This window comes from Dromiciops gliroides, chromosome 6, assembly GCF_019393635.1.
Source record: "Dromiciops gliroides isolate mDroGli1 chromosome 6, mDroGli1.pri, whole genome shotgun sequence".
NCBI classification, from domain to species: domain Eukaryota; kingdom Metazoa; phylum Chordata; class Mammalia; order Microbiotheria; family Microbiotheriidae; genus Dromiciops; species Dromiciops gliroides.
In genome coordinates, this window is record NC_057866.1 from 211,853,969 (window position 1) to 211,863,684 (window position 9,716).

The window sequence follows — 9,716 nt, forward strand, 5'->3', positions numbered from 1 at the left end:
CAGGTCCGCCTGAATCCAGGGCCAGTGCTTTATCCACTGTGTCATTTAGCTGCCCCCAGAGACCACTGAGTCTTAAATCATCCCTCAGACTATTTTCTAAGTGAATTTTTTTGGAAATTTTTAATTTTATTCAAATATTTCTTCCCTCATAAAGGTCTATTATTTAATAAGGTAAACTTTATCACTTCCTGTTCTAAGCTATTAAGTCTTTTTCTAATTTTTTTATTCCAGAACATTCCCTCTCCCTCCCTTTCTTTTGAAAAATCAGTTTTTCTTTTGAGTCTCTACTTAACAATTGCTTGGTTAATTTCTTTAATTTGGATTTTTGGGTATTTCTGATTGGTGTCTTCTTCCATTCACTTAGCTAACCAGCCTAACTTGTGCTAGGGCTAGGGTAGGGCCAGGACTTACTCCCTCTTGTGCTTTTGGGTAGAGCATGGTCAGCTTTTCTTGGTCTCTACTTGGGGTAGCTGGATTCCTCTACTGACTCCCATCTCTGGTGCAGGGGTGGCGGTGGTGGGGTATGGTTGGGTGGGGAGTGCTGGTAGGCTTTAGGCTCCCTACATATCACTGAGACTGAGAGCACTGGCTTTTCCAGGCTTTCTTTGGCATTTCAGACAGGAGTAGTATAGACCTCAGTGCTCCTGAGACTGGAGTATCCGTGTCTATATACTGTCTTGCCTAGGCTGCATGCAGCAGCTTCAAGTTGCTCTCAAGGTCCATTGTGTGGGTTTCTGACCACCCAGGGATTGCTTTTCTCTCTTGTTGCCGTCTCTCTCCAGATGTCCCTGGGATCAGCATGAGCTGGAAAGTGGTCATCTTGGTTCCCCGTGCTAACACTTGGCACTTCTGTGTGGCCCCATGTTCCCTATTGCCCATGGATTTCTGATATTTTGTCCGGTTCTAACTTGATGAAATCACTGTTATGTATCATTGGATTTCTAGATCATTATTTGATCTCTTACTATTTTTAGGGTTTTTTTGCTAGATAGAGTAGGCATGTGGGACCTAGGCCACCTGCCTCTGGTTAAGAAATGGCTTTAGGCAGAAGCGCTCACCTCCAGTCTCTCCACTATTTCAAATCCATACTCCACAAATAGTTAACAAAGCAATTTCCCTAAACCACAATATCTGACCATGTCCTTGGACTCAAAAAACCACACTTCCATGACTCCCTATTGACTCTGGTACCATATGTAATCTCATCCTTTTAAATATTTTTCTGTCTATTTTTATAATATATATATAATTATTAGTACTGTATGTACATGTATATAATTTATAACTAAGTAAATATACACATATTGGATTATCTGCTTATGTGCTTGATACTCCTACTTGCTCTAGGAATATAAGCTCCAGATGGGTCCAGATTTGGGACGGATAAATTCCAAAATGTGGATAATTTAATGTTGACTATTATTCTCTTTATTTCTTTTTTTTCCTTCTTTTTTTTTTTTGTAGGGCAATGAGGGTTAAGTGACTTGCCCAGGGTCACATACCTAGTAAGTGTCAAATGTCTGAGGTCAGATTTAAACTCAGGTCCTCCTGAATTCAGGGCTGGTGTTTTATCCACTGTGAAACCTAGCTGCCCCCTTATTAACCATCTCTTTTTTTGTGTGAGTTAAGTGAGGGTTAAGTGACTTTCCCAGGGTCATACAGCTAGTAAGTGTCAAGTGTCTGAGGCCAGATTTGAACTCAGGTCCTCCTGAATTCAGGGCCAGTGCTTTATCTACTGCACCACCAAGCTGCCCCTGACTATTATTCTCTACCTCCTGTAAATGAAAATCAAAATGAAAATTAAAAGTTTTAATTCAGATAAAAAATTAACGCAAATACAAGATTGGATTGAGAATAAGAGAGTGGGCTGGGGAGCAAGGGGCTTGAGAAAAGGGTATGGCCAAGGTACTAGCAGGTGAGGTCAGTTAATGGTTGAATTATTACCACCATCACCACAACCATTCCCCTCCCCTTGCTGGCTGTGCTAGTTAGCAAGGTATCAAATAACTTTTTGGGGCCAGTGATTAGAATTCTTCATGAGTTACATGATGCAGCCAGGAGGCTAGGAGTATGGAGTAAGATTGGGTGACCCCCATCACCATTCCCCCACCAAGAATAGAGTACAAGAGGTTACTGGGTAATGTGTTCAGCATGCCCTATTCCTAGTTTAAAGGCCATTTGAGGCGCTATGCCACTAGGATCCATGACAAAGGTCTAGCTAAAGGCATCAGAATCTGCTTTGTCTACTTCCCTTTGGTCCCCTGGGTCTCTGGGTCGGGAGTGTCCCTGGATCCTGATCTAGAGAGAACACAGACTTGCCCATTATCACCCCCTGTCTCTGGCTTCAGATGCATCTTCCACCTAATAAATTAAACACTCAGTCTTGCACTTGGATGCCAGAGGAATTCTTTGGGAGCCTGGGAGCCACCAGATGAAATATTCCTCCTTCTTCCCCTGGACTGAGGCATTCTCCATTTGCAGAGTCACACTGGCTTCTCCTTCCGGGGGCTCATAGGGGATATAGCTGCCTTTGTTCTTGTACAGGTAAATGATGATGATGATCAGGACTGAGAGCAGGGTGATAAAGACCACTGTGATAACAACTGCAATGACTGCAGTGTTGGCAACAGCTGTAGGAGTCAGTGTTTCAGTGGCCTGTAGGAGTGGAGTGGACATCAGCTCATCTTCTTTTGCGGGAGGTGGGGTTGGGAGACCTGTCATGGTGGCAAACGGTGTAAGTGCCAGTGTCTTCACACCTGGAGAGGTGGAGGAAAGCCCAGGTAGAGCCAGATGGTGAGAGGACCTGTGCGCTCTGGGGTATCCCCTGGCTCTATTCCAGAGACCTTGGAGAGGGGGAGTCGCGCGGTTGAACAGAAGGCACAGGGAAGTTCACGCCTGGCATCCCAGCTCCAGAAGCTGCAGGTTGTGGTAGGAGGCCAGATTTTTAATCCTGGCTTCAGTATTTGCTGACTGAGTGACTGGGGGCAAATCATCAAATTTCCCTTTGTCTCAGTTTCTTCATCTATAAAATGAATTTATTAATACTTAAACCACTTCAATGGATTATTGTGAAGTAAATAAATTGTTGTTCAGTCACTTTCAATTGTATCTGATGTTAAGGGCTAAAATTCTAGCTAGTCTGTCTAAAATACCTAATGAATGGTCACCAATAAATTATAAGCTTTAGCAAGAGTTAGACTTTTAAGCATTTATTAAGGAGAATAAGAATTTGGTAAAGAGAGAGAGAAAGGCCTAGATCTTAATCAGCAGTCAATCCCTCTCACTTGATTCAATCAGTATAGATTAATCTCCAGGGGGGTCTTTGAGTATCTGCTAAATCCCATTATTTCATCACATTCCCCTCTTTGTTTCTTCTAGGAACAGGTGTTCCTTAATGAAACAGTAAAGAAAAATAATTAAGTCTTTGGAAGTCTTTTCTCAGTTCTCCTGTCTTCTTGAAGTGGTAAGATGTCATCAGGAGGAAGCTGGATTCTGGTCTGGAAAGCTAGATTCTTCTTCTTTAACTGTTTGAATTGCTGGATTTTTTACTAAACCTTAGCATAGCATTGTCATTGATCAAATTTAATACATTCCATTCCATTCCATCCTTTATATAATAGAGGGTTGAGGTAATTATGGGATCTATAACACTTCTTACCACCATGTGTCTGGATCAAAGCCAAATTTAGTAATGTGTTCATGACACCTGAAAATGTTATGGGAAAGGTTATCAATACCACATCTCATGGGTTTTGAGACATCCAGTAATTGTGCTAGGCCAAAGGTGGATGGATTCTGACCATGCCATCAGACTTAGTGAAGAGAAAAAGAAAATCTTTAGATGGGAGAGAGGAAGAAACTGGACTGTGTCCAGCAATTGTGGTCTCTATATAGTTGCCGATCAGAAGCAAACCATAGACTCTTACATGTACCTGTCTTTCCTCCTGTCTTCCTCCCAACTAGTATAGCCAACGTCACAAAAAAAATAATTTCATCACACTGACTTCATTATCCCATTTGCAGTTTTCTTTCCTTGCAAAGATACTGGAATGGTTTGTGCCCTTTCCTTCTCTAGCTCATTTTACAGATGAGGAATTGAGGCAAACAGGATTAAGTGACTTGCCCTGGGTTAAACAGCTGGTAAATTTCTGGTGCCAGATTTGAACTCAGGTTTTCCTGACTCTAGAGTCAGAGTCTGACTGACTCTAGAGTCTAGAGCCTGCCTTTCTATTCACTGTACCACCTAGCTGCCTTCAAATAAAACAAACAAGTGAATGACTGAATGAATGAATAAACAATAAACAAACAAATGGGAAAAAAATGACTTGTCTTAAACCTCCCAGTTATTGCTGTAATTTTTACTTTGAAAAAGCTTAACATGGGGGCAGCTAGGTGGTGCAGTGGATAGAGCACCTGCCCTGGAGTCAGAAGTACCTGAGTTCAAATCTGACCTCAGACACTTAACACTTAGTAGCTGTGTGACCCCGGGCAAGTCACTTAACCCCAACTGCCTCACTAAAAAAAAAAAAAAAAGAAAAAGAAAAAGCTTAACATGATTTGTCATGTTTTGTGGCACTGAATAGAGTTCCAGGGGCCTGGAGTCAAGAATTCAAATCCTCCTTTCAACAGTTACAAACTATATGACCCTGGGCAAATTAATTTCTGTTTGCTTCAGTTTCCTCATCTGTAAAATAGTGATAATAAGAGCACTACATCTCAGAGTTGTTTGTAAAATGCTATATAAATATTAGTTATTATTATTGTTATTTTTTATCATCAGTGAGCAAGAAGTGCAAGGAACTAATCCTGCCCAATTAATCTCCTTCATGGGGTGGTGGTGTGGGAAGTATTCTCAACTGTATTACAACCTGAATGAAGTGTTGATAGGGGCAACTAGCTGGCACAATGGATAGAGTTCCAGGCCTGGAGTCAAGAAGACTCATCTTCCTGAGTTCAAGTATAGCCTTAGACACTTCTTAGCTGTGCGACCCTGGGCTAGTGATTTAACCCTCTTTGCCTCTGCTTCTTTTTCTCTAAAATAAACTGGATAAGGAAATGGCAAACCACTCCAATATCTTTGTCAAGAAAAACCCAAGTAGGGTCACCAAGAGCTGGACACCACTGAAAAATGACTGAACAATAACACCAAATCGTGTTGGGTTGAGCAAGACTTTTAAGGTCTCTCATAGCTCTATGATTTCTTGTACTATTACTCCAATCTATGATTCCATGATGAGTGTTTCATCCGATACAGAGAGGTGAAAATTGTTATGGAAGCTCTGGGGACAGAATAATCATTTCTAGTGGGGTATAGCCTGAAAGAAGCATGACAAGTGCAGTACAAAAGAATCTGTATTTGGAGTCTGGACCTGGATTTGAATCCTGAATCTTCTTATTTCCTGTGTGACCTTGCAAAAATAATTTAACTGATGTGGGTCTCCGTATCCTCAGATGTAAAATAAGGAAAGTTTAAGTAGAGACTTTACGGACCTCTGAGGCTCCTTGTAATTTTGAATCTATGATCCTATACTTTGTGAAGAAGCCATTAATTGAGACAGTTTTGTCTTACCCCAGAAATAATGCATGAATTGGTCACCCGTAGCTTCTCTCATCTCACTGGAGGAATCTTTAATTGGAAAAACTAGAGGGAAAGAGATGACACTCCTCTCTTAGATGCTGAAAGAGACCTAAAAAGCTGGGTATTTTGTCTTCTGTTGACTGAGGTAGTGGTGAGGGAAGGTAGTCCCTTGATTATGGGAGCTGGAGATAATTTACTTCTTCAGAATGTCCCCTATCGCCCTCCTTCATTAACATCAAGCCTCTCAAATTCCTTTCCAAACTTTTTTCTTTCTCATGGATCATATAAAAGGAATTATGATTTTGCAAAGTGACATTACTAGAAAAGGACATTTTTTAGATTTTTTTTAGTCCTTGGAATGTTTTAAAGTAGGTTCTTAAACTATTTAATAAACATATTTAGTGTCAGCATGATATTTTCTCACAGAATCAGATTTTGAAGGGCCCTCAGTGATCATAAAATCATCAGAATCTATCATCTATCTATCTATCTATCTATCTATCTATCTATCTATCTATCTATCTATCTATCTATCTGTCTAGAACCGGGAGGTCTGAGTCCTCATTTTATGGTGATGTAATTAAGGCCTGGGCAGCTAGATGGTGCAGTGGATAGAACAGTAGGTCCAGAGTCAGGAAGACTTATCTCTCTGAGGTTCAAATCAGTCCTCAGATCCTTATTAGTGGTGTAATCCTGAACAAGTCACTTAACCCCATTTACCTTAGTTTCCTCATCTGAAAAATGAGCTAGAGAAGGAAATGGCAAATTGTTCCAGTATCTCTGCCAAGAAAACCTCAAATGGGGTCATGAAGAGTTGGATACCAGTGAAATGGCTGAACAACAAAAATAACTAAGACCTAGAGAGGTTAATATTGGCAAAATTAAACAGCCATTAAGTGTCTGAGGTAGGATTTGAACCCAAGTTTTCCTAACTCTATCTGCTGAACTATGTAACTATAAAATATAGCCAACAAGTAGTTGCCTAGACTTTGCTGAATACCTCCAATTAAAGAGAACACATGACCTCCTGAGGACATTCTAATTCCGTTTAGTTCTCATTGTTCAGTCGTTATTTCTTAGACCAAATTTGAATTTGCTTCTTTGCAATATCTACCCATTAATTCTACTTCTGCCCTCTGAGACCAAATAGAAATCTAATCTTTCTTCCACTTGACCATCTTATAAATACTTGAAGACAGCTTTGTCTTCTCTTCTCCAGAATAAACATTTAACCAAACATTTTATGTCCTGAAGTCAAGCACCCTCATTATTCTTTGGGCCTTCCTGAAGATATTCTCTAGATTATTAATGACATTGTAAATTGAATGTATAGTTGATCAAGGGTTTTCCTGATCAATTTGACATACTCCCTGATCCATTTGATGAATCATTTTCTGCGGTCATTACCATGGAGAGAATGGGCATATCTAGAGATGCACCTCCATTTTGTGGAATTTGCTTACAAGAAGGACACTGTATGAAGGAAATCTGTATGATTTCTTTCTTTCTTCTATTGCAGTGAGTTATTAGACCCTACATGACTGATAATAAGGGGATGGTTTCTTTAGGAGCCCCGAAAGTAGGTTTACTTTGGGGTAAAATCTAAACCTCAGGGCTGTATTATGAATCTTGGGGACTTGCTGGAATATCAATGCCCCTCTGAAGATTCTAAGTTATGTTCCCTTTGGTGAAGAGCTTATTTGGATGCTGTGTTTCTGTTCATGGATTCTTGTGAGTCCTCTGCACCTTCTAAGGCACAGAATGAAGATTGTATTGCCTATATGTTGCCTTAATTGTCTCCCCACTATCCTGACTTTAGTGACCTTTAGTGTCCATATGAGAATCCCATTATTCACATTTGTGGAAATCTAGGTAGGAACTATGCCTAAACTTTACTTTTGGGAATCACTCAGAGTAAACAGTGGGGGAAAGATATAAAAATAGCACTTCTAGACAACCTGCAAAGATTAGCCCTAGTTCATTTAAATCCAGAGTTTTGGAAGACCCTGGGTTACAGAATATGTTAAAAGTTGGTGTCCAGAACTGAATGTTAGATTCCAGGTGTGGTAGGACCAAGGCAGGGTAAATTGGGATTATTATCTATAGTTTATACCTTACTTAACACATCCCAAGACCATATTAGTTGGGGTTTTTTTGGCTATCATATTCTTGATTTACATCAAGCTTGTCATATGTGTACATATCAATTAATTTCCCAGGTTTTTTTTTGACCAATTACTTTTTTACTTTGGCTCCCATATTGCAATGGAAAGGTCAATTTTTTGAACCTAAATTTAAGACTTTACATTTAACACTACTAGATTTCATATTATTAGCTTCACACCAGTGTACTTTCAGGCCAACATATTTCTTATTCCTAACTCCATCATTCAGTGTGTTAATTACCCATTCCAGCTTGGTGGGATTTTTTTCTTAAGATTTCTTCTATTTCTTAACTCTTCTAGCATAGTATCATACATGTATGTTTGCTTGTTTAATACTGTTTCATTCAATTCAACAAACAGTTATTAAGCATCTACTGTATTAGGTACTGTGTTAGGTGTTGGGAATGCCAATGTTATTCTCTTAAGGAAGTTATAATTCAATAGCACAATATAAAAGATACACAGATAATACATGACATAAGATAGGATGTGATAAAGGTAAAGCAAAGATCCATATCTCTAAACACCAGAAGCTAGGGAAATTTGGAGAGAGATTACCTTTAATCAGTCCTCTAGCCTGGGTCTTGAAGGAAGAGAAGGAATTCCATATACTGAGATGTGGACCAAATGTTTTTCAGGAATGATGATGTTGCAGATAGAAAAGAAACTGACTATTCTCTCTCGATCCTATTTTGTTTCATCCTTGCATTCACCTTCATATCAAGCCTTCACACTGCTTGATGGTGTGCCGAGGGCACCGTACTTCTAACGACAGCAACAAAAAGCACCATTTCTTTATGCAGTTCAGGTCTTAAGTTGATATGCCAGGGAGTTGCATTAACATAGCATAGGACCAGACTTACCAGGGAAGTTAGTGTTTCTAACAGAACAATTTCTGAAAATTGGGACTGAAATAACAGTTTGCTCATTGTAATGTGTCGGAATTTCCTTCTCTTTCCTTCTGAACGGCACTGTTGCAGGGCTGAAAATAAGATTACTTCAGAAGCTTTTCCTCAATCACTCTCAGGCTTAATGCTACCTGTTATTATATAGAAACTCACCAGATTGGAAAAAGTGGGTCCTCTAGGCCAGTCCGGTATTTCAAGGTATAGAGATGGAGCCGTACACTTGGCTGATCTAATTACAGGGTTTACTGAATATATACAAACCAGTACTAGGGATAAAGGATATTGAGGGTGCATGTGCCCTAACTGCCTCACTGCTACACCAACTCGAGAATAATTTTGATAATAGCTGGCATTTATATAATACTTGAAGGTTTGCAAATCAGTTTATACATGTTATTTCATTTGATGCTCACAACAGCCCTGTGAGGTAGGTGCTATCCTCATTTTATAGAAGAGGAAACTGAGGTACAGAGAGGTTAAATTGCTTGTCTAGGATCATAAGGTGACTTAAGTGGCTGAGGCTGGTTTGGGTTGCAAAAGATAATACTGGCCAAAATGATCATTCTAAGGCAACTAGCACTTTGTCCAGCACTTTGTAGAACCATTCTAAGTGATCCAGGAAAGTTGAGGTGTTTATACTCTGGTAGACAAAAGGGAATGGCAAATGCACCAATCCTTGGTTAGCAGACCTCAGCCTCCTTCAGATGTCCCAATCACAAGAAAGTTGGATCAAAGCAACACTGACATTGTTAGAATTCCTTTGCTGTCTGGGGCTACATTTAGCTGTCTGGTGAGTCATTCTAGCCTAGTTTTCTGTACATGTCCTTCCTTTTGCCTCTAGAGAAAGGGACCTGAAACAGAACAGATATTAACCAAGTTAATATCTTATGGAGGATAGAAAGGAAAATGTTTATTTGCATGCTTATGTATACAGATATCTACCTATATATGCATATAGAGTGTGATATTTGAATATTGAGTTTTTAACTCTTTTATACATTTACATGATTATATTATATAGAAGAAAAGCCTGCTTCTTTTTGGCAAATGTAATCTCTAATATAA

The 9,716-nt window shown here is 39.6% G+C and overlaps 1 protein-coding gene across 1 annotated transcript; it reads right to left on the reverse strand.

Annotated features, from left to right (window-relative positions):
* Positions 1 to 2,361: 2,361 nt before the first annotated feature.
* On the reverse strand, positions 2,362 to 2,721 carry LOC122732210 (small cell adhesion glycoprotein-like). The gene has a single exon (XM_043972327.1). The coding sequence runs from the start codon at positions 2,719 to 2,721 to the stop codon at positions 2,362 to 2,364; it is 360 nt and encodes a 119-aa protein (XP_043828262.1).
* Between the last annotated feature and the right edge of the window lie 6,995 nt (positions 2,722 to 9,716).

What these genes read in the sequence shown, in the direction of transcription:
- LOC122732210 (XM_043972327.1), bottom strand. Translation starts at nt 2,721, where the DNA reads ATGACAGGTCTCCCAACCCCACCTCCCGCAAAAGAAGATGAGCTGATG.